The 23,026-nt window shown below is 39.7% G+C and overlaps 1 protein-coding gene across 2 annotated transcripts; it reads left to right on the plus strand.

Moving 5' to 3' along the window:
* Nucleotides 1-446: 446 nt before the first annotated feature.
* LOC103715473 (ATP-dependent helicase BRM) lies at nucleotides 447-21,221 on the plus strand. 2 transcript variants are annotated; one of them, XM_008803101.4, is made up of 15 exons: nucleotides 447-1,068; nucleotides 2,284-3,621; nucleotides 3,773-5,092; nucleotides 6,709-6,821; nucleotides 7,071-7,158; nucleotides 7,249-7,335; nucleotides 7,604-7,696; nucleotides 7,783-7,866; nucleotides 10,628-10,831; nucleotides 11,675-11,920; nucleotides 12,000-13,592; nucleotides 13,731-14,255; nucleotides 17,390-17,647; nucleotides 19,561-20,770; nucleotides 20,906-21,221. In XM_008803101.4, exons 1-14 carry the CDS (start codon nucleotides 889-891, stop codon nucleotides 20,269-20,271), a joined length of 6,840 nt encoding a protein of 2,279 aa, XP_008801323.2. In that variant the 5' UTR covers nucleotides 447-888; the 3' UTR covers nucleotides 20,272-20,770; nucleotides 20,906-21,221. The 2 variants fall into 2 exon arrangements, with proteins under 2 accessions (XP_008801323.2, XP_008801324.2); XM_008803102.4 differs by having other exon boundaries at nucleotides 448-1,068; nucleotides 2,287-3,621.
* Nucleotides 21,222-23,026: the final 1,805 nt, after the last annotated feature.

Below are 23,026 nucleotides of genomic sequence, written 5' to 3' on the forward strand. Positions count from 1 at the left end.
TTGAGGGTTGCCGAACAGAAGGCTTCTGTTCGGCACTGTTCAGCCGAACAGAAGCCTTTTGTTCGGCGATCCAGTGCCGAACGGAGCACGAACCGTGAAAAAAAAAAATTTCGGGAGAAGCCGGCGAGGTGGTTCCGGGAGAAGCCGGCGAGGTGGTCGGAGATCGGGAGAATGCCGGCGACGAGAGGGAGAAGGGGGAACGGGGGAGGAGGGGTTTAAGGGGGGTTTGAGGGGTGTTTTTTTTTTTTCTTTTCAAAACGAAACGGAGGAGGAGGAGGGGGTGTATGAGAAAATTTCAAGGGCAATATGGTAATTACACTAAAGGTTAGTTTGGGTAATTTTTTTTTGGTTTTTGGGGGGTGTCCTGAGCAATAGGGGGGGTGTATATAGAACTACCCCTCCTCTCGTCGGGGTTTTAACTGCGGTTACGGGATGCATCGCCACGGGTTGGCGAAGGAACCGACGTTTCCTACTTTCCTACTGCGCGTCAGGGAAAAAAGGGAAAACAAATTAAGAGAAAATAAAAGAAAGGCGAGAAAATAGGGAATTTCCGTAGGGATCGAGTTCGGCTGGGGAAGGACTCACCGGCGCTCCGGCGAGGAAACCCTTCAAGATCCGCGGCGAATCGGCGAAGCAATCATCGGAAAACCACCGCAGGAAGCTCCGAAACTGCTCTCGGCGGAGCCGGAATGGTGGGATGGATAAGAGAGGCGTTTTTGGCGTCGGGATAAGGGTTCGGAGATTTTAACATTAATTCAAGGGTTGTACCTTTTGGCCGTTGCCGAAGAATCGGATTATTAGGGTTTTGACCCCTCCCCCCACCCCACCCGGGGGGTTTGGTTTGGGGCTCCGCAAATCCCGAATATTTTCCTTATTGGCAACGTTCGCATGCAATCAGGTGGTGGAGCCGGAGCGCCCGGCCGGATCCCGGCGGCGACGGCGCCGGGACGACCGTTGTCTTCCTCTTCGGCGTCACCGTCATCCTCCTCGTCCGCGGCGTCGGCCCCGACCCATCTAGGGTTCGAATCGATCCAGCAGCAGCAGCAGCAGCAGCTTGCGCTGAGGCAGGTGAGTACGATTTTTGCGCCTTCCTTACACTGGTTGGAGAGACTGTTATTGCTGTTGCGTAGGTTTCTGAGAAAGAAACGGTCATAAATTGGTTTCCTTGCAAACTGGAAGGAAATGGTAACGTGTTCATAGGATCCTGCGGTGGAATCGACGGGCTTGATTCCATCCTTAGAAAAAAAATTATTTTAATTTTGGTGGCTCATCTTCTCCGCAAGTGTTTATGGGTTTCTACGTAACCGTCACTCCGTTGCAGTTCTTGGTTTCCCTTTTTTGTATTTGGTTGTTTCCTTTTCCGTTTAATTTTTGTGGAATACTGGGGATGAGATCTTGGGCGGACCGTTTAAGATAAGAAATATAGAACTTTTTTCTTATTTCAGGATAAGATTTCTGATGTAGATTGGGAACCTTTGTCAAACCTTTTGAATCGGAAGTTGCTTGATGTGTGGATGAGAAGTTCGAATAGAACCGACCAGATCGCGTCAATAGTGTTCTCCAATCTTTGGAAGCTAATGTTTCGATTTTGTCATCTTTTTATTTATTTCGGGTAGCAATTGATTAATTTCTCGCTGGTGGCTCTTTACCCTTGATTAAGATTTAGAAGTTTGCGGGCGCTCTCGTGTCAGATGTCATTGATGATAGTGCCACATATTTATGTTTTGTATTTGTTTTGCATTGGAGTAAGAGCTTGTCCCCCTCTGAAAGGATTCGAAAGTTTTGTTCTTCTTATGATCTGTTTAACGCAATGATATGTGCTCCATATAAATCTCCAACTGCTTTTATGAGTACAGGTTTCTTCCTTTTTTTTCCCAAATTTATTTTAGAGTGGAAGTCAATTCTACAGAGATATAACTGCAGGTAAAGATATAATATTGAATTTTATTGGAAGTAGTATAGGCCTTAATTTTCAGCATTTTTCGTTTTATTTTTTTATTTTGCCATAGAGTGTTTTATTTATTACGTTATCCTGCAACTAGCTTTTTGGATGCTAAACATCATCTTGTCAGTAGAATTTTACACCTTCTTTGGCCTGAAACTTGCGTGCAATGATAGTATGGTTTTGGATATTAACACCGTACCTTGTTCTTGTACATTCTGTTTCCGTTTGTGCTGTGATTAATCACAACAAATGAGCGATAATTTATTGCAAAACTGAACTCATTACATTCATTTAGTAATTTCTGTTTTAAATTATGCATGCCATTCTCCCTTTCTTAGCAGACATTACAGCAACAGCAGCAGCCTCTAAGGAAGCCTGAAGGTGATCCTTATAGGCCTAGTGGTTTACATGGAGTCATTGGTGGGAATAACTTTCCATCGTCTTCAGGTGCTATACCTGTGTCCCAGACACTGAGGAATTTCAATGATGTACGTCACCCTCATGCTGGTCCTCAGCCTCATGAAGTGAACCGGAATAAAGGGCAAGGTATAGAGCAGCAGCTGCAGAACCCAATTTATCAAGCTTACCTCCAGTTAGCTTTTCAAACTGCTCAACACCAAAAATCTCATGGGAATCTGCTTGTTCAGCAACAAGGTAAGATCAATAATGTTGGCCCCTCTGGGAGAGATCAAGACATGCACATAAACAGTTCGAGGATACAGGATATCATGTCTCATCAAGTGGCCAATCAAGCACATCTGCCAGTTCATGCAAAATTAGCTGAACATATTGGACCTGGTGAGAAGCACATGGAACAACCACGTACTAGCTCTGAGCAAAGAAATGAACTAAAGCCTCCGCAGACAGTAATTGGGCAGATAGCACCAACAAATATGTTAAGACCCACGCAATCATTACAGGCACAAACAAACACACAAAATATTGCAAATAACCAGTTGATGATGGTGCAACTGCAAGCTATGCAAGCATGGGCCATGGAGCATAACATTGACCTCTCTCATCCTTCCAATGCCAATTTGATTGCTCAAGTTTGGCCATCTGCTAGATTGGCTGCAATGCGAAAGCCAAATGAAATCAGCACAGCTGCACATCAGTCACACTTGGCTTCCTCAAAGCAACAATTCTTGTCTTCACCAGGTGGTAGTGAAAATTCAGCTCATGGAAATTCCTTGAGTGATCACCCTGTTCAGGCTGGGCCAGTGAAAAATCGACAAACATTTCCCTCTGGGTCAATATCTGGTGCTGGCAGTTCTTCGACCTTCGTGAATTCCTCTAATATTCAGATGCAGCATCAATTTGCCATTCAGAACAAGGATAGCCAAAATGAGAGGGTTGCCAGATCCCCATTAGCAAATGGAAATGGAGGGATAATCATGGATCCACCGCAATTTTCTGGGAGCACGAACCAGACCATTGAACATTCAAATATGAAGAGAGAATTTGCTGGCATTCAGACACTACCAATGCAGTATTACAGTCAGTTGAAGCAAATGAACCAACCGATGTCTCAACCTGCAGTTCCTTCGACGGAGGTCATTGGCACCCAATTTCCATCTCAGGGAGGATTAGCCCAGGTGTCACAGCAAAACATTGGGTTTACAAAGCAACAACTTCATGTTCTTAAAGCACAAATACTAGCCTTTAGGCGTATCAAGGTATCCCACTCTCCCTTCCTTTTCTAAAATTTTAATCATTTTTTCTCTGTTTATTTATTATTTGAGCTCTTTGCTTGATGCAAAAGTACAGCAGACACATTTAAATGCCGGATTAAATTTGTTAATAACCCTCTATCATTATGTTTTGCAGCATGGTGATCGTAAACTTCCACCAGAAGTTCTTGATGCCATTACACCATCACCTCTTACTTCCCAGCTGCAGCAGCCTTTCCGTTCACCAGAAATTGCCAACCATGAAAGAACTGTTGCAAAGAATGTCAAAGAGCATGTAAGTCATGCAGAGACTGTTGAGAAGGCGCCTGTGCTTGCTTCTTTGAGTAAAGGTCATGATTTGTCAAAGGTGGGTTTTAGTGGAGAGGAGAAAACAACGATGGTCAGACACTCGGAACCAGTAATGGATTCAGCAAAAGAGCCTACACAAATTGCATATGTTAGAAATGTAGAGCATTGCAGTCCTGTTTCTGTTAAATCTGAGCAGGATGCTGGACAGGAAAGTCAAAAGATATCCATCAAGAGTGATTGTAATGCTGAAAAGGGAAAGGCTGTTCCAGAGCACCATGCCACAATTGATGCTGGACAAGTGAAAAAACCAGCCTCCATGAGCAATGCAGCACTTTCAAAAGATGTGGTTACCACCAGAAAGTATCATGGTCCACTCTTTGATTTGCCTTTCTTTACAAGGAAACATGAATCATTTGGATCAACAGTTGCAAATGGCTCGAGTAATTTAATATTAGCTTATGATGTGAAGGATTTGCTATGTGAGGAAGGGACTGAAATCTTGAACAAGAAAAGGGCAGAGAATTTAAGAAAGATTAGTGGCTTACTCACCGTTAACTTAGAGAGGAAAAGGATTATGCCTGATCTAGTTTTGCGGCTGCAAATTGAAGAAAAAAAGCTTCGACTTTTAGATCTTCAGGCTCGTCTGAGGGATGAAGTTGATCAGCAACAGCAGGAGATAATGGCAATGCCTGACAGGCCATATCGTAAGTTTGCCAAACAGTGCGAACGCCAACGCACGGAGCTCATGAGGCAAGTCCAACAGTTACAAAAGACAAATAGGGAGAAGCAACTAAAATGCATCTTCCAGTGGCGCAAGAAGCTCCTTGAGGCTCACTGGGCCATTCGAGATGCACGGACTACTCGCAATAGAGGGGTGGCTAAATATCATGAGAGGATGTTAAGGGAGTTTTCTAAGAAGAAAGATGATGATCGAAACAAAAGAATGGAAGCATTGAAGAACAATGATGTGGATAGATACCGAGAGATGTTGCTGGAGCAACAGACTAGTATTCCTGGTGATGCAGCACAACGATATGCTGTTCTCTCTTCTATTTTGTCTGAGACTGAAGAGTATCTTCACAAACTTGGGGGAAAAATTACTGCTGCAAAGAATCACCAGGACGTGGTAGAGGCAGCAAATGTTGCTGCAGCTGCTGCACGGTCCCAGGTATGTATTGATGGATGTGTATATCATTATTGTTATTGTTCTTGTTATTTTTATTATTTGCCTTTGTCCCCTCTTTGTAGCTACTTGCTATCTGCAGTCACTTTTGGCAATATGTGTAGGCTTTAAACGGTGGCCTATAAGCCACTTGGTTATTATTCTATGATACGTGTGCTTTGCTTCCAAGATTAGATTTGAAAAGATTATTACATTGGATTTACATGAAAGCCATGGGTCAAGCTCCAGCACAGTACTGGTTCATCCAAAGTCCACCCAAAATACACACCATTTCATAACTAAACTTACCTGTAGATTGTCTCTTTGAAGATCTTATTTTTATCAATTTTCATATTTAAGAATGATATGATGCCTCAGGATCTTCCCCAACATGGGATTTCTGCCATTCATCAAATTCTTCTTTCTCCCAAATCAGAAATGTGCGTTATCTGTGTCATATAATTCACAACCATCCATTTTATACTCCTTAAATCAGTCACCTTTGTACTAAGTAATTCAGATGAATTTGATTCGTGCATTTCATTGTTTGATGGGATTACAGTCATTGATCAACAGAGCTTCCACTTGAATCAATTACATGCTTTGCATGTGATGGAATCAAAGTTATTGACTGCCATCCGTTTAGTACCTTCATATTAATCATTCATGGTCATTGCATGTGCCAAACTTTAGTTAATATATGCAGATGAAGAGTAATTTTAAGTGGGCAGGCAGATGTAACTAAGGTGGCTTTCCATGTGGTGCATTCTTTTCATCACAGTTCAGGTTGGCTCTGCCTAGATTTATTGGTTGATCTGAGTGCAACAGCAGAAGGTGCTCTCGCGTTTTGTAACATCTTGTGTCCATGCTACTTTCCATGTGATATGAATTAGCATACCCTATGCTGCAGTACCATACTTCATGAATGCATATTACTCAGATATGCAGTGCAGAACCTTTGTATATTAACATGTACATTGCCTGTTGGCACAACACATATCGTACTTATTACAATCTTACAGATATAATATGTTGAAATCAGCCTGGATCGTCATATTAATCAAAATTTGACATCTGTAAAGGATCATGGTTATAAACTCCTGTTACCTTGTGAACTGGGTGATGCCCCAGTGATCACACTCCTCTTCTCCTCGTAGGAGGTTCCTAGCTCTGGTTCTAGGTGATGCATCCGGTTCCAAGTTCTAGTTCTAGATGGTGTCTCCGCATAGTACTTGGAATTATGTAATTAACCTTGGGTTGGCGGCTGTCTCTGTGTCTCAGTACCCACCCACGCACTCACTCAAAATCAAAACTTGTATCACCTTGGTAAGTAGAGGGAGGAGTAAAGACTTGCTATATTGCTACTTTCGAGTAAGAAATTTCATAGGAATCTTTTACGTCAAAGTCAATTTTTGATTTAAAAAATGGTGAGGTTGGGGAGGTATCGCAAGAGACAGTGCTGATTTGGAAGAGTAGAGCCTTATAAAATCCAACGGACACTCCAATCTAATATTTGATCTGATAGAAAACCTAGACTGAGTCCTGATGAGTCCTGTTGTGGGTTTGGATTTTGCATGGATCTAATCTGTTTAAAACTGTAAGTATAATCTTTCTATGTACAGGGTCTTTCTGAAGAAGTGGTCAAGGCTGCTGCAGCATGTGATGGTGAGGAAGTTATGATTAAGAATAGATTCTCTGAAATGAATGCCCCAAAAGATAGTTCATCGGCTAACAGGTAAGCTTATTTTTGAACTATTTTAATGATGTCTTTATCACAAATATGCTTGTAACACATCTTTAATGGTTTTGTCAATTTTTCCAAGCATACTGACGTGAATGTGATTTAACTACTCCAAAACGATCTTTTTTCACTATGGAGTATGCGGAGCATTGTTTTGTTATTTTTCAAAATATCAATATTGTTCGTTGAGTTCTTTTCAAATGAAAACTGCTGAACGAGGCTGATCTATCTCATGTCTACCAGGTACTATACTCTGGCACATGCTGTGAGTGAAAGAGTTGTAAGACAGCCCTCAATGTTACGGTGTGGTACTTTAAGAGATTACCAGCTTGTATGTTGTAAGACAAATGTATTTCATTACTTTTACAACTTTTAAACTAGGCCAAGGAACATCGTTTGATCTTTATTCATTTATTTCCAGGTTGGGCTTCAATGGATGCTCTCGTTGTATAACAACAAGCTGAATGGGATTCTGGCAGATGAGATGGGTCTAGGCAAGACTGTGCAGGTTGTTTCACTATTATAATTTCTTAAATGACCGGATTAAATTTCTAATTTCAAGCTGTACTCGTAGGTTTATGTCGTCGATAGCCAATGTAAACTTTTCTGTGTTAATTTAAAGACTGAAATTTGATACTAAGTTCACTAAACTAGAAGGTCTTATGTTAGTATTACATTTTACAATTTATATGCCCGATGCCCAACTCTTACTACTCTATTTAATACTAAATTCAGACACTAAGTTCAGTAACAAGGTTATTCTCTTGTGCAAACAGGTAATGTCATTGATTGCTTATTTAATGGAGTTCAAAGGGAATTATGGGCCACATCTGATAATAGTTCCAAATGCTGTTTTAGTGAATTGGAAGGTTAAATAAATTTCTTTTCATATTTGCTGATTTGGAATATTTGCTTTTTTTAAAAAAATCTCACTGATGTCTTTGTATTTATTCAGAGTGAATTGCATAATTGGTTGCCAACAGTATCATGTATTTTTTATGTTGGTGGAAAAGATCAACGATCCAGGCTGTTCTCTCATGTAAGATCCTCACTCTTTTGACCTGCCTTGAAAATTTTCAGCAAGCAGTTGTGTTATTTGTTTCTTATTCAAATGAATTGCTTGAGAAGTGGAAGGTATTCAACAGAAGTACTTCATGTGTTTGCATTGACAGAGGTGCTTATTAGCCGGCTTGCACATAAACTTTTCTGCGTAACTCTAAATATATGCATGCGTACTAGCAGTTATTTTTGTCTATTAATTTTAGATTATTTATTTATTTATTCATGTGCTGGTTTGACTTCAATAATGAGAAAAATTGGTAGTTGAGAAATAACTTTCTGACTTTTGAGTAAGGTTTTAAAATTCAAGGTATGAATTTGTATTAGTCGCTGGTCAGTACGGTATCTACCATGCCGACATAGGATACTGGCTGGCACAGCTTTCAGCAGAAAAAAGAGAAAAAAATGAAAAAAACACCTTTAATCTCAGTGGTGTGGCAGTACAATTGATTCAGTGCTTGTCCTGACTAGTTCACTTACGAATTAGTCTTAAGGACATGCCAATTACCATTTTTTGTGGCTGTTAAATATATGCCGGCCAGTAATGGTCTGTATGCATGGAATTTGAATCTGTGCTTTTGTTATGTTGGCAAACGCTTTTGAGTTGTTGGCAAACACAGGGGGACTAGAGGGAGTGTTTAACTTTTTGACAGTCATGTACTGCTCTCTTTCCTTGTTATCTTGCCCATCTTGTATGGACAGCATATTTTGTAGGTGCCTAATTGTCTTTCACATGTATTTTTGTTCCTTTTTATGAGCTTTTATGTGAATCCTTGTGTGTGTTTTATATGGGTTCTATACACACACTCACATTGATATGCTATCCTCCTAGCCTCTGACTTCTTTATGAGAGCCTACATGGTCATTAATTTCTTTTTGGGAAAGCTAGCGAGGCTTACTTGTTTTATAGTCTATAGGGGTGCAACACATGGCGTTGTGGATGTCTTATAAGATGTTGAGAGTTCAATTACTGAACCTTTTATCTTGAATACTACAATCATGTAAAATACTTGTTTCCACATTTATCTATACTCTTGGTACCTTGTTAACTTCCTAGCATTCATATGGCTAGCTATTGTTACGATGTTTCCATTTTAATTTTGTTAATTATAAATTATTTTGTATTATTTCCTCCCCATCCCCAGTTAATGGAGAAAAGATAATTTGGTTAGAAGAGTTAAGTTTGTAGTTTTCAATATAATTTATTAGTACGGTGTATTTTGTTAAACACTATTAGATGCTTGCCATTAACTTTCTAAGGTGACTATTTTGTTGCTCACTAATAAGATTTTGCGCCCTCAACCATTTTTTGTGCAATCATACGAGAGTAAATTAGTTTCCTTAAAATTTATTCGTGAAAAGTAGTACAGTTTCTTATTGCTTAAGTGAATGTAGATGTTATCTGGATCCTAACATTTGTGACAATGTGAAGTACTTATATAAAGATCAACATTGCTTTCGTGATTCTTGGCAAGGTACGCCGAATCAGTATCGGTCAGCGTATTGGTGGCGACCCGAACAGGTTCGGTCGGGTTTCGGCTACGCCGCCGTTTTATTTTTGGAGGGGAGTTCTCTCTTTTGGATCTTTTTCTATGAAATTAAGTCAAATTTGGTTTTTTTTGTTATTTTCTTGATTTTTTTCATATTTTTTGATGTTTCTATGTTTAGGTTTAAGGTTTAAGCTAGATGATGTATTAAGTTACTTCCAAATGATACAAATCATAAAATAAAGAACATATTTTTTTTTAGATTAAGATACAATTAATTACATATATTTAAAGTACTCTCGGATATCTAATATTGGGACGAGTGGCGATGACGCTCGTAGATATCCAGATCATAAATATAGTTAGGAGGAGGCAGATCAAGCCAACCAGAAGGAACGCGCGTCGGGTTATAAGAACTGTCGGATCTCTTGCTCACTCTTTGGGTCTGAGAGGTGTTTTCTGACTGTGTAGGGGCCCATCCGAATATGGCGGCAGCAAAATCCGACGTGTGATGCTTCGGATTTTGTGGGATAGTAGCCACCGGAAGATGCCTCTGACGCACCATATCCATATCTATATCTGTATGGGTCATAGGCTGTCTGAGGCTGCGGATAATAGGATTTAGTATACGACTCAGAACTTGATACGTCTATGGATCCTATTCCACATGCAAGATCATTTGCAGCTGCATCCTGTCCTCCTAAACGATCTCGAAAAGTCCGTCTTCTATATGCAATGTGTAATGTACTTGAATTCATAGTTGTCCGATACATTCGGATTGAACATGGATTTGGATAGATAATATCTGATCCATTTTCACCCCCTATGATTCCTATCTACTTTTGTTTTGTTGTTTGCTCTGTAGATGACAAACTATCAGTGGATAATATTATTTTGACCCATTTAAGATTGAATTTATTGACTCAATCATGTAAGTAGAAATGTGATAGCTGATTAGGTTGCTTCAATGGCCCATAATGTTGACATGATCTGTAGGTTATATACTATACAATACAAATATATGTCAACACATTTTTAAGGGACCTACTTGCTAGCTTTGGAAATGCCCGCATTTCTCTGGTTTATCCTCAATGTATCTCCAAGTACACAACTCATTGTGTCAACTGTCAAATACCTATTTAAGTTGCAATTTTGGTTATGAACCTTTTTTTTAAAGATAAATCTTAGAACATATTCTAGTTCTTTCTATTGCTAAATAAGATTGACATCTAAAAGTTTGATTTTGTTGTCCAGGAGGTTTGTGCCATGAAATTTAATGTGCTTGTTACAACATATGAATTTGTCATGCATGACCGCTCAAGGTTGTCAAAAGTTGATTGGAAGTATATAATCATTGACGAAGCCCAAAGAATGAAAAACAGGGACTCAGTTTTAGCTCGTGACCTTGACCGATACCGTTGCCAAAGGCGGCTGCTTCTTACTGGGACACCTCTACAGGTCTGTTTATTTTCTAGAGCATGAAAAGTATAAGGATCACATTTATATGAATTGTGTACGTCCAGTATACTGTCTATATTGTGTCCCCACATGCATTTAGCTGTTGATTTCTTGATTTGTATGAATTTTATTAGTAGAACTAGAAAGACTGGGCAGGTTGGTAGTGAAAAAAAATTCAGTCAGTCTTCGCTGAAACTTAAAAACATCGGATAGTATTATAAACTTCTTCGAATCACTAGTTCATTGTGACCATAGTTATTTATTTCTGTCTTCTTATGCTACCAAGATATCCACCTATTTGTTGTTGTTAAATAGGTTATACCTTAGTAGATAATGATGTGGGTTCCCACTGTACTTGCATTATTGAAAGAAGTAAATTGAGTTAATGTGACTAAAATGCTTTGAATCAGCTCATCCAATAATAGAGCAGAATTTATAATAGCCTGATGTAGAATATGATAAATGGATTAATAGCAAGGAAGCAAAATAGAACTTTTCTTCTTGTGTTAATTTTATTATTTCTGGCGAAATATCCTCTTTGTTTTCTCCTGGTACATTATGTTTGTGAGTTCCCGGGTAAGTGATTTAATTGGTTAAAAGTTGTACATGCTAGAGGTCAGGTTCGTGAAGTTCAATGATACGAAAGGAGTACATGGCGAGGTTAGCGTAGGGGCATGGTCATTTTCCCCCCGTTAGTACTAACCTTATTATAGCATGCATGGACTTGTTTGTGATTCTGGTACTATATAATATGTTTCTTGCTATTTGAACCTTAAAACAATATCTAGTTTGCATTGTGTTAAACTGTATTTACAAGTAGATGGCTCATGTTGTTCGCTACAGAATGATTTGAAGGAACTTTGGTCCCTCCTAAATTTGCTTCTACCAGAAGTCTTTGATAATCGAAAGGCATTTCATGATTGGTTCTCGAAGCCCTTCCAAAAGGATGGTCCTTCACATAGCTCAGAGGAGGATGACTGGCTTGAGACTGAAAAAAAGGTTATTATAATTCACCGGCTTCATCAGATTTTGGAGCCCTTTATGCTAAGGCGTCGTGTTGAAGATGTGGAAGGGTCACTTCCACGGAAGGTGATTGTTTCACCGAAATTTTCTTTAATTTGTTTTCCTGAATCATTAGAAGCAATGTTGAGTTAATTTATGATTGCAGGATTCCATTGTTTTGAGGTGTAGAATGTCAGCTATTCAGGGTGCCATATATGATTGGATTAAATCCACTGGTACCCTTAGGGTTGATCCGGAGGATGAGTTGCTCAAGGCTAAGAAGAATCCAATGTATCAGGTTAAGGTTTATAAGAATCTTAACAATAAATGTATGGAGTTGCGCAAGGCATGCAATCATCCTTTACTGAATTACCCTTATTTTAATGATTATTCCAAAGATTTCATTGTCAGATCTTGTGGGAAACTTTGGATCCTTGATAGGATTCTTATAAAACTCCAGAGATCCGGCCATCGTGTGCTTCTCTTCAGCACCATGACAAAACTTCTTGATATATTAGAGGAATACTTGCAATGGCGACGACTTGTCTACAGAAGGATTGATGGTACAACCAGCCTAGAAGACCGTGAAACAGCAATAGTAGATTTCAACAGCCCTGAATCCGATTGTTTCATTTTCTTGCTTAGTATTCGCGCTGCTGGAAGAGGTCTAAATCTCCAGAGTGCAGACACTGTGGTTATATATGATCCAGATCCAAATCCTCAAAATGAGGAGCAAGCAGTGGCCAGGGCTCATCGCATTGGACAGCTGAGAGAGGTGAAAGTCATATATATGGAGGTAGTAGTTGACAAAATCCCGAGCTATCAGAAAGAAGATGATTTGAGAAATGGAGGTACAGGAGATCTGGAGGATGATCTTGCTGGTAAAGATCGATACATGGGATCAATAGAGAGCCTCATACGTAACAATATCCAACAATGTAAGATTGATATGGCAGATGAAGTTATTAATGCTGGTCGGTTTGATCAAAGAACGACACATGAAGAAAGGCGGATGACTTTAGAAACACTATTGCATGATGAAGAGAGATATCAAGGAACTGTTCATGACGTTCCATCCATGCAAGAGGTGAATCGCATGATTGCTCGGAGCGAAGAAGAGATTGAGCTGTTTGATCAAATGGATGATGATTTTGACTGGACTGGTGATATGATGAAGCACATTCAGGTTCCCAAGTGGCTTCGTGCTGGTTCTAGAGAAGTAAATGCCATCATTGCTAATTTAACTAAGAAGCCATCAAAGAACATTTTAGCTGAAAATATTGACTTGGAATCAGGTGAAATATGTTCTGGTACATCCCCTGGTAAAACTGAGAGACGAAGGGGCCGGCCAAGGGGTCCGACAACCAACAACAAACATTCTGTTTACGTGGAAGTGGATGATGAAGATGGTGAGGATTCTGATGCTAGCTCAGAAGAGAGGAATGCATACTCATTCCATGAAGAAGAGGGCGAGATAGGAGAATTTGAAGAGGAAGAATCTGATAGTGCTGTTGATGTGCAGCCTACTACTAGGATTCAATTGGAGGAGCAGTTGTTAGCTTGTGATGGCAGTGGGTGTGATATGCCCCAAACAATGGAAGACCACCAAAATGTTCGTAGGTTTGAAGAAGCTGGTTCATCAGGATCTTCTTCTGGAAGTCGAAGATTGCCTCAACCTGCTACTCCATCCATATCTTCACAGAAATTTGGATCTCTATCTGCTATAGATGCCAGGCCTGGCCATCCTTCAAAAGGGATGGTGTGTAGCAAATTTCTCCTTCAGCTTCTTGTTTATATGCATACAGCTATGTTATTTGATACTTTAAGCTGGTTATTTTATTTCAAACTTTCATGTAATTTTCAATTGTCTAAAATTGATTTAAATGGTAATTTTCAGCAAGAAGACCTTGAGGAAGGAGAAATTGCTGTATCAGGTGATTCTCAGATGGATCTGCAACAATCAGGAAGTTGGATTAATGAGCGTGAGGATGGTGAGGATGAGCAAGTTCTCCAACCAACTGTAAAGCGTAAGCGCAGTCTTCGTGTTCGTCCTAGATACACTGTTGAAAGCCTTGAAGAAAAGTCCAGCAATGAGAGAATCTTTCCTCAGTGTCGGTCCCAGCTTCCTTTGAAGGTGGACTATGACTACAGTATGCAATCTAAGACCAATTTGGAACTGGAGACATTTCATGAGCCTGTTTCAGATATGCAAGATGTTAATACCTCTATTAAGCAGAGACACAATTTGCCATCAAGAAAGGCATTCCATACCAATTTACCAAAATTCAACAAGTCAAGATACATGTCTGGATCTGCAGAGGTTGCCAATGAATATTCTAGGGATATTGGGAATGGTAAGGTCTCAAATAGTGGTGATCCTAGCTTCCTTGGCACAAAAATGTCCGACAGCATGCAGAGGAAGGTAAGTGTCTTTGTCTTGCTTTTCCCTTTATGTAGCAGCGAAGTATATATCTCTATATGAGACCGGAATTTTTTGACCTGCTCATGCTTTAAAAGAAAGTAAGGATATATATTTCTAACTTCATAACTACTCAGAAAGAATTACATTTTATGAGTTAAACTTATTGGTGCTTTGATTATTTGTACTATGACTTAACTAATAGGCCTTATCGTCTCTATTTGCATTTGTGTAGTTTCCACATCTTTCGATTTGCAATAACTAGTATTTTATATGATGTGGTAATGCATCTGATGTTTTGAGATTACATGTATGAAAGAAATGAAATGTAGAGTACGGCTGCCAAGTTCCATAGACGTGTGGAACGATGAACTCATTTTCTTGGGGCACTATCTGGCAATTTATAGCATTGTGATACTGAGATAGTTCCGTGAGATAGATATTGCCTGTCATGGATCTTCTCTGGCAAAATGCAGAAGTTGCAATTGATGTAAAACATAGTTTATTTGAATTTGAATTGTTCAGCTATGAAGTTCTAGGGTTCAGAGCCTATAATTGTTTCCTTTTGTTCTTTTTGTCCCTAATAATTTAATGAGTTTTATTATACTTATATCCGAGGGTTATTGTAGATGCTAGTTGTTCATACTTCATGCATAAAGGATTTATGCATCAATCCACATTTGCCCATATTTCTCCAAGGTATATTGCAGGCAGGAGGCAGTTTGGATACAAACTCTTAAGTCTGGAGCTTCTAGGATTATTAGCGTAGTTCTAGCCATATGGTGGTAAAATGAGACTCCTTATTATATGCTTAGACATCAGGTATAATTCGATGTATTTAGCGGACTAAGTGTTATCTTGTGTTCAATTTTGTGCATCCCCTACTCCCCCACTTCCCCCAGGGGGAAAAAACTAAGAGAAAGTCCTCCTTACTACATGCACATCAGGTATAATTCTGTCTTTAGTGGACTATGTTATCTTTTGTTCCAGTTCCATGACCGAGCTTGATGAGAATAAACCAGATTGTTCAAATCTCAAAGTGGCTTATTCTTGTCAGATTAGATCTAAGAAAATTAATCAGGGAAAGGGTTTTTTTTCTTTTCTTTTTTTTTGGTGGGGGGGATGTGCAGGGGTGGTGTGTGCCCCAGCTGAGTTCAGAATTGAGTAAACTGGCAGCAACTAATGCCCAGAAAGCTAAAGCAACCATGGAACCACTGTGCATGGAAGAAGAAGGAATAAACAAGAAGATATACCGAATTCTTTTAGTGTTATACAACATCTTGGAAATGACCTTGCCCCTACATTATATTTAGACCATGATAGATCTTGAAAACCATTCTTTGTTTTGAATCACATCATTCTAATCAAACCAGTTTTAATCCTTAAACCAAACCAGGGTTGGCGGAACCGGTAGCGGGCACCATACTGGTTGCCCGACGAGACGAGTCAGTACGGCTTGTGTCGTGTTGGGCCTGTACCAACATAGTAGAAGAGACGGGAGAGAGGAAGAACGAAAGAGGAAAAGAGAGAGAAGTGGGAGACTGAGGGAGGCCAACGGAGGACCGGGGAGCCACCGCACAGAGGAGGCGGAGGCCGGAGAGCCACCGGAAAGCCACGAAAGAAGGGCTCCCTCCAGTCTCCTGTTTCGTTCGAAATAGGAGCCGGACGGGGCCTTTTTATTTTTGGAGATATTAAGTAAAAGTCGGCAAAACCATTGCCGACTTCACTTAATTTTTTAAAAGTGCCTCTTGTTTCGAACGAAACAGGAAATCAGAGCGAACCCCTCTTCCGCGGCTCCCTCCTCCGCGCGGCAGCTCTCTAGCCTCGACCTTTCTCTCTCCTTTCTCTCCCTCCTTCTCTCTCTGCTTTCTCTCTCTTTTCCTCTTTTTCCTTCTCTCTCTCTGGCATCGGTCTCGTTTTCGTCGCCGGAACCGTCCCGTTCTGCAGCCGGTACGGCTCAGGACACTCCGAGCCGGACGGTTTAGGATGGTTCCGCCGACCTTGGACCAAACATATGACTGACCTGCATCTCATTGTAGAACTTTCAACCAAGTGGTATTTGCCATATGTGATGCACATGAGTAGAGATCAATGATCTTTCTAGCAGAGCCTCATGCACTACTTAGGAGTTTGCTTTTGGTGGTAGAAAGATGATATCTCACTTTTAGTGGTAGAAAGATGATGACATCATTACAATGTGTCCTGTTGCATTTAACACATCTTATAGGCATGTCTCATCAAGATTCCTGGAAATCATATATAATGTGGTTGAAACAGATACTTAGTTTCAAGTTATGATCCTTAGAAGCAACGGCAGTAATTGAATACATAAAAATAGCGAAGGGACAGATAATTTATCTTCCAAAATGTTTTTGGTTCAAAAGAAATATGCACAAATTAATGTTAATTATGCTAATAGAGATTTATTGCTCTATTGGAAAGTTCTTTTTGAGGTTCAGTTGTAAAGTTTCCTAGAAGACATGTCAGTGTGTCAATCTATAGGAATGTTGATTGTACTAGGAGACATGTCAGTGTGTCAATCTATAGGAATGTTGATTGTACAAGTGGAGAGTTCTGAGTTGAACGTCTCATTTATTATAGTTGGGTTTGGTATCTGATAGCCTTGTTCCTTGAACAAATCTAGGGTCGAGGTTTCAACTATCAATTTTTAATGTACTATATAATTAATATTTTATAACTGTCTCAATAATGAGTGTGTGTAATCTGATTCCTAGTATGATGAGTAACTTGTGCCCACCTCCTTTGATCTTTATATTTAATTGAACCAACAGACTGATTTACAGATGAAATTCTATAGGCACTATGGTAAGAAGCAGCTCTTTTATTTAGAACCTTAATCCTCACGTGGTTAATTTATATTTATCAAATGACGAATAATTAATGTTATGATTAATAGATATGAGCATGAAATTATGCTGCAGTTTTGTATATGTTGTCCCATTCTATGGTTTATTTTGTTTCAGATTTGCCTTGTAAAATTACTATTTTAATTTACGTTTTGCATTATTGGTCTCAAGCCATGCACATTGTTACGCATTGTCATTCTCATGCCTAATAAAAAGGGTAAATTAGTATACGGGCAAATATCATCATATTTTTTATTTTTTTTTTTGTAGTGTAAGAATGTTATTAGCAAGCTTCAGAGGAAAATCGATAAAGATGGCTATCAAGTTGTTCCCCTACTATCTGATTTATGGAAGAAGAATCAGAATGCTAATTCGATGAGCACTGCTACTCTTACAAGTAATATTATAGATTTACGAAGAATTGATCAGCGTGTGGACAATTTAGAGTACAATGGGGTGTTGGACTTCATAGCAGATGTGCAATTGATGTTACAAAATGTAGCAAAGTTTTGCAATTACTCATACGAGGTATGCTTATTTCATTTTTACTTAATGAATGAAATTAAATTTCAAAAATCATGCAAGTTATTGGCATGTATTTATTGAAGTGTTGGTGAATGATTGCATGAAGTACTGTTGATTGCATGTTGTCTGTGCCAATCAAAAGCTTTCATTACGTCCTATATTTATTTGAAATTGCATGTTTTAGTAGGATTACCAAATCTCTGAAACGAGCTTAGTAGGTTATGTTACATTGATCCTACTCAAATGAAAGTTCTGAAGGGACTTCAAATTTACATTTCTAATGAAGAATAAATTTTGGACTAACTGGAAATTTGATATGCATTGTGTTAAGGACTTCTAGACCAAATACGATTTGCCAAAGACTATCCAAATATTGCTTTTTTTATCATTTGGAAAACATAGAGGAGATACATTTAAAGTACTGGAGTCCTAACACACTATTCATTCATCATTAGTACAAGAACACCCAACAAACCAACAAATAAACAAATTGTCATTTTGATTCTATCTATCTTCCACAGTCTTGGACTTGAAGCCCCCTGGAAGAAAAGCCAAATGTCCCAATAGACAAAATAAGGGTCATGTCAAATTTTATCAATTACCTTCTTCGTTTGGTTTAATGTCATTTCCTTTAAAAAATGGTAATTTCCTTTCTCCAGGTAGCTCTTTTGGTTCCTCTTTGTTCGTCTTTGCCCTCTTCCCTTGTTTTTCTTCTCAATGAAGGGGATCTGTTATTAGACCACTACATCAGTCCCCAGACACGAGAAGGTAGGAATGTCTAGTCTCAAAATGGTCTAAGATCTTTCAGATAGCTGTCTCCACCAGTGGACAACCCAATAAGATGTACCAATATTTGCTGCCAGTCCACAGCTCTATTGGCGTCTCAGTAGTTATATAGAAACCAGAAAGATAAACATGATCTAGTACTTTGAAGTGTTTCCAGCAGACCGTTAATAATATTTGTATTAAACAAGGAAATACTTTCCCTCCATTTTGTATACCTGGGAGAGGCCATCATTCTTGATATGATTGGCACTCTCCAACCACTTGCATAGACAGGCTTTTCTGATAGCTGGTGTTTGAGTTCAATGCACAACCTACTATTGTCAGCAATAGAACAAGGTGAGGTGAAGAAAACATGAGATGATTTTCTGATCTTTCTTGTTTTAGGGGTTTTATAGTGCTGGTGCCTTAGTTAAGCAATAAAAATGCTTAACCTTTCTTTTTTGGTTTAGCTCGAAGCATATAGACAATCATCTTTCCATGAAAATCTCTTTATTACTTGATCATTTTTCCTATCTATGGTATTTTTGGGCTTAAAGTATGGCTATGACAATCTTCACCAACTCACGAACCTCAGAGAAAAATCTGACCCAAAGATCTTAAATTAAAGAATTTAGGGACGCTATCCACTGATGTCAAGACACAGCAGAAGCTAATGTTGTAAGATTTATGACTATAGTGCTCGGTGGGACAATAAATGCATGATTCTCTACACCTTGTAGTAGTATCCTATCATCAATGTCAATCCTGCCATTGTTGCAGTATTCTCAGGCTCTATCTGCACTACTACTATTTCCTTATTTAAGTGGCAACTTTTCTCTCTATCTCAATTTCATACCTTAATATACAAGTTATTATCAAATGGAATACTGATTTCTTTCTTCTCCCATCAAGTAATTGTCAAATGTTAATAATCAAAATAGCAATACATAACGAAACTAATGCATTACTTCAGAATGTTTTTTATTTGCGTACCACCTCTACTAGTAATAGCCAATAGTAGAAGGCCTTGATTTTGCATAAACAAACATGCTTCTGTAATACTGAGGATGATGCTAGTTTTAACTTCCTGGAGAGTTTTAATTTATGATCCTTCGGGTAAGGGCTTGCTAATCTTTCAGTTTTTTATGCAGGTTAAGTATGAAACGAGAAAGCTTCATGAGCTGTTCTTTGATATCATGAAGATTGCATTCCCGGATACAGATTTTCGAGAAGCTAGGAATGCGTTCGCTTTTCCCTCTCCTGGAGGAGCTGGGACTGCCCTGTCCTCGAAGCCGGCTGCCTCCTCCAGCCAAAACAAGCGACACAAGATCGTCACAGAGGTGAAAGCAGAGCTTGGCCCTATGAAGCCTGCATGTCGTGGCTCTGTGCCTCTGGATGAAGATGGGAGGACTCCTGGCCACCCGTCCAAGTCCCAGAAGGAATCCGGGCCGGCCAGTGGGAGCAGCGGAGAGCATTCAGCACCTGAGCTCTCGCCTCTGCTGACGCACCCAGGCGATCTGGTTATCTGCAGGAAGAAGAGGAAGGACAGGGAGAAGTCTGCTGCGAAGAGAACGGGCCCCATCTCTCTGCCAGGCCCAGGCCCAGGCCCAGGCCCAGGCCCAGGCCCAATAAGTCCCTTATCTGCGACTGATGCAGGTCAGGCGGGTTCCAAGTCCTCACCCAGCATAACTCGTACCCTCAGGATCCCACTCCATGCACACCCAGCTCAGCAGGCACTGCGTCCCGGTCATCAGGCTGTTGGTGCGGCAGATGGGGCCCCAAGCATGGACGAAGTCCAATGGGCCAGGCCTGCGAAAAAAATGAGGACAGATTCTGGTAAAAGGAGGCCGAGCCATTTGTGAGTTCTGGGTGTGTGCATACATGTTTTACTTAATATGCTGTAGCAATCAAGGGGGCATGCATGATGCATCCCCACCACCCTTTTTCTGTATGTTGCTTCTCGTTTCCCCTTCAACATCTCCTATTGGTGCAATGACAGCTTTTATAAATCCAAGAAAAGAGGAAAGAAAAGGAACTGTTCTGAGCATTTAAACTTAATGTTTCTGTTTTTAATGCCCGTGAGGTCTCTTGCATTGCGTGGCCATCTCCTGGCAACTGAAGGGTACTTTGTTTCTGTCGACTGTGATGGCAGAGCCAGAGCCGGTAAGGAGCACTTGTTTTCTTCATCTTGGATCTTCTTCTCTCACAGCTGCTGCAGTAGGAAATGGCAGTCTCAGTCCGCTTTGCAGCAACAACTCCACTCCCGAGTCCCGATGTCTCCTCAAAAATGAGCGAGGGAAGGATCTGACATGCTATCTGGTTCGACAGGTGGTCTCCACCGGGATAGCAATAGTTAAAAAAGTATGAGAAACTTAATTTGATTTGTTTTTTCCTTCCAAATTACTGCATAAAGATATATAAAGGTAGGTCTCAACTTTGGTGGCTTGTCGTATTAGATATCGATTTTAATAGGAGATACGGATCGGGTGGTTGCAGGATGGACATTGGGTTTCTGCTTCGGCCTGGTCGCAGTACAAGCGGACTTCAAGATTTACTGGTGCTTCATGGTTATATTCACCCGACCCGAAGGCCGCGTGATTGGAAAGCACAAATGTCCAAATATATTGTGCATCGGAGGTGGTTGCTGTGGCTCTGGCTTTTCCAAGGATTTATCTCTTCTTTCTTTACGGCTGTTTCGAGGGTCCTCGCTTGGGAGGCCCGGACCCTTTCAACTATTCATGTCCATGCATCTACTTTTGCATAAAAATATAAAATTATAAAGTAAATATAAAGAATTAGATATCTTCTTTTTCTTGATTTATTCTAGATGTCAATGTGCGTCGGGCATGGTTAGCATCTGAAGTGATGCAATGTGATCAAATCACTTCTCTGTTCCTTTTAAACAGTAATCTCAACAGGTTTGGATGTTGTTACTGTCGCCTAAAACTAAACTACCGTTGCATGCTTAAAAACCAGTAGAAACACAATGCCCAGGGCTGGTTTATGTGAAGAGCTATCCATCTCGTTGATAGCTTATTAAGTTAACGTGCCTGGACATTTTGGATTGTGTCGTTGGATAGCTTTGACAAAAAAAAAAGGGCCTTGGACAAACAAAGGTTCAAATTCTATGTTTTATTTTATTGTATTATTATTACAAAGAGATTGGTAAGCAATAAGCTGCATAACTAGTAGCCTTTCCTTTTTTTGGTTTGCTCAAAAAAAAAAAAAAAAGCAGGTCGTATAGCAGCACTTCAAGCAAATAAGATGAATTGAAACGACCTCAAACTCTAAGAAGATAATGGGACTACACTAATTGATTAACCTTTAGATGCATGCTAAATTTAGAAGATCATTAGAGACTTGATTTACCTTGCCCTGCCTCCTTTCCTCTTTTTTTTTTTTTTGTTCATCAGGGGGATGTAAACGATCCCACAAACATTAAAAAGGAGAAGAACAGCACTCTAGGAAAACTAGCTCCTACTGTGTCTGCTGGAACCAGAGATCTTATATCATGAGGCATGGAAGAAAGGCGAGTGGTAAGTTTCATTAGTTCCTCCGCTAGCCAATTTGTCTGCGAGTTGTTTAGCTTCCCTTTAATGCATGGGAGGCAAGAAAGAACTCCAAAATTTGCTGCACATTGAATAATATCTGAGAGAAGATGTAAGGTTAAGTCTTGAGATTTTGTGATCCATTTTCATAACAGTCGAGGAGTCTCCTTCCAGCCAAATCTTAGAGAGCTTGAGATGCTGAGTGGCTGCTAACAAACCCATCCATGTAGCACTGAGTTATGCTTCTGGCACCGAATTTGCTCCGATCTTCCTTACACCTGCATACAAAATAGATACATTCATAATTTAGGGTTTCTTGGAGAATTCCTGGAGGTAGCACTCCTATTGTAACAATCTAGAATCTCATCTAAAAAGAGTTAGCTAGAAAGTACTATTTGGATCTCTTGGCCTTATATAAGTATCCAAAATTTATTCAGTATGTAGCCGATGAGTTTGGTAGCTCGTCTTCTATTTTCGTAGAATTAAACACATGCCCATACAGGGTCCTCATATACTCCCTCTATTTAGGCTTCGGCATTCTTACCGAGCTAAAGATCTAAATCCATTCAAATCTAATCATAAGCATTACGATTGGTCCTTGGTCAATCCTAATATGTCGTTTTGCAATGTTTTCTACTCTTCATAAGTCATGAGTTTGATCTGCTTTGATATCATCTGTGAGAATCTAGGATCTCACCCAAAAAAATTAGCTAGAAGATATTATTTGGGTTCCTTCGCCTGTAAAAGTATCCAAAATCTATCTAGTGCACAGTTGATATAGGACTAAACACATTTGCATGGATTCTCATACATACCACTAGAACTTACACCATAACCTTATTTTCAATAAATAGTTCTTTACGATAGCCACCTATTCTCACTTTTAGTGAACTAAATAATCTGCGCAAGCCTAACAAGTGGTAGAGTGGATGCAAATAAATGCATTTTTTTTTAATGCTTTCTTAGCTTGCTTAGAAACAAGCGATTGGTCCAAACTAGTCCAAGGCAAGTAACAACCCTATACTACGAGATGTCAAAACACTGTGACAACAACTCATTACACAATATT

The sequence above is a fragment of the Phoenix dactylifera genome, chromosome 2, assembly GCF_009389715.1.
Source record: "Phoenix dactylifera cultivar Barhee BC4 chromosome 2, palm_55x_up_171113_PBpolish2nd_filt_p, whole genome shotgun sequence".
Taxonomy (NCBI): domain Eukaryota; kingdom Viridiplantae; phylum Streptophyta; class Magnoliopsida; order Arecales; family Arecaceae; genus Phoenix; species Phoenix dactylifera.

What these genes read in the sequence shown, in the direction of transcription:
- LOC103715473 (XM_008803101.4), top strand. Translation starts at nt 889, where the DNA reads ATGCAATCAGGTGGTGGAGCCGGAGCGCCCGGCCGGATCCCGGCGGCG. An exon ending in GTCTAGGCAAGACTGTGCAG is followed by an intron (nt 7,336 to 7,603) that starts GTTGTTTCACTA and finishes TTGTGCAAACAG; the next exon opens with GTAATGTCATTGATTGCTTA. An exon ending in GCCATCCTTCAAAAGGGATG is followed by an intron (nt 13,593 to 13,730) that starts GTGTGTAGCAAA and finishes GGTAATTTTCAG; the next exon opens with CAAGAAGACCTTGAGGAAGG.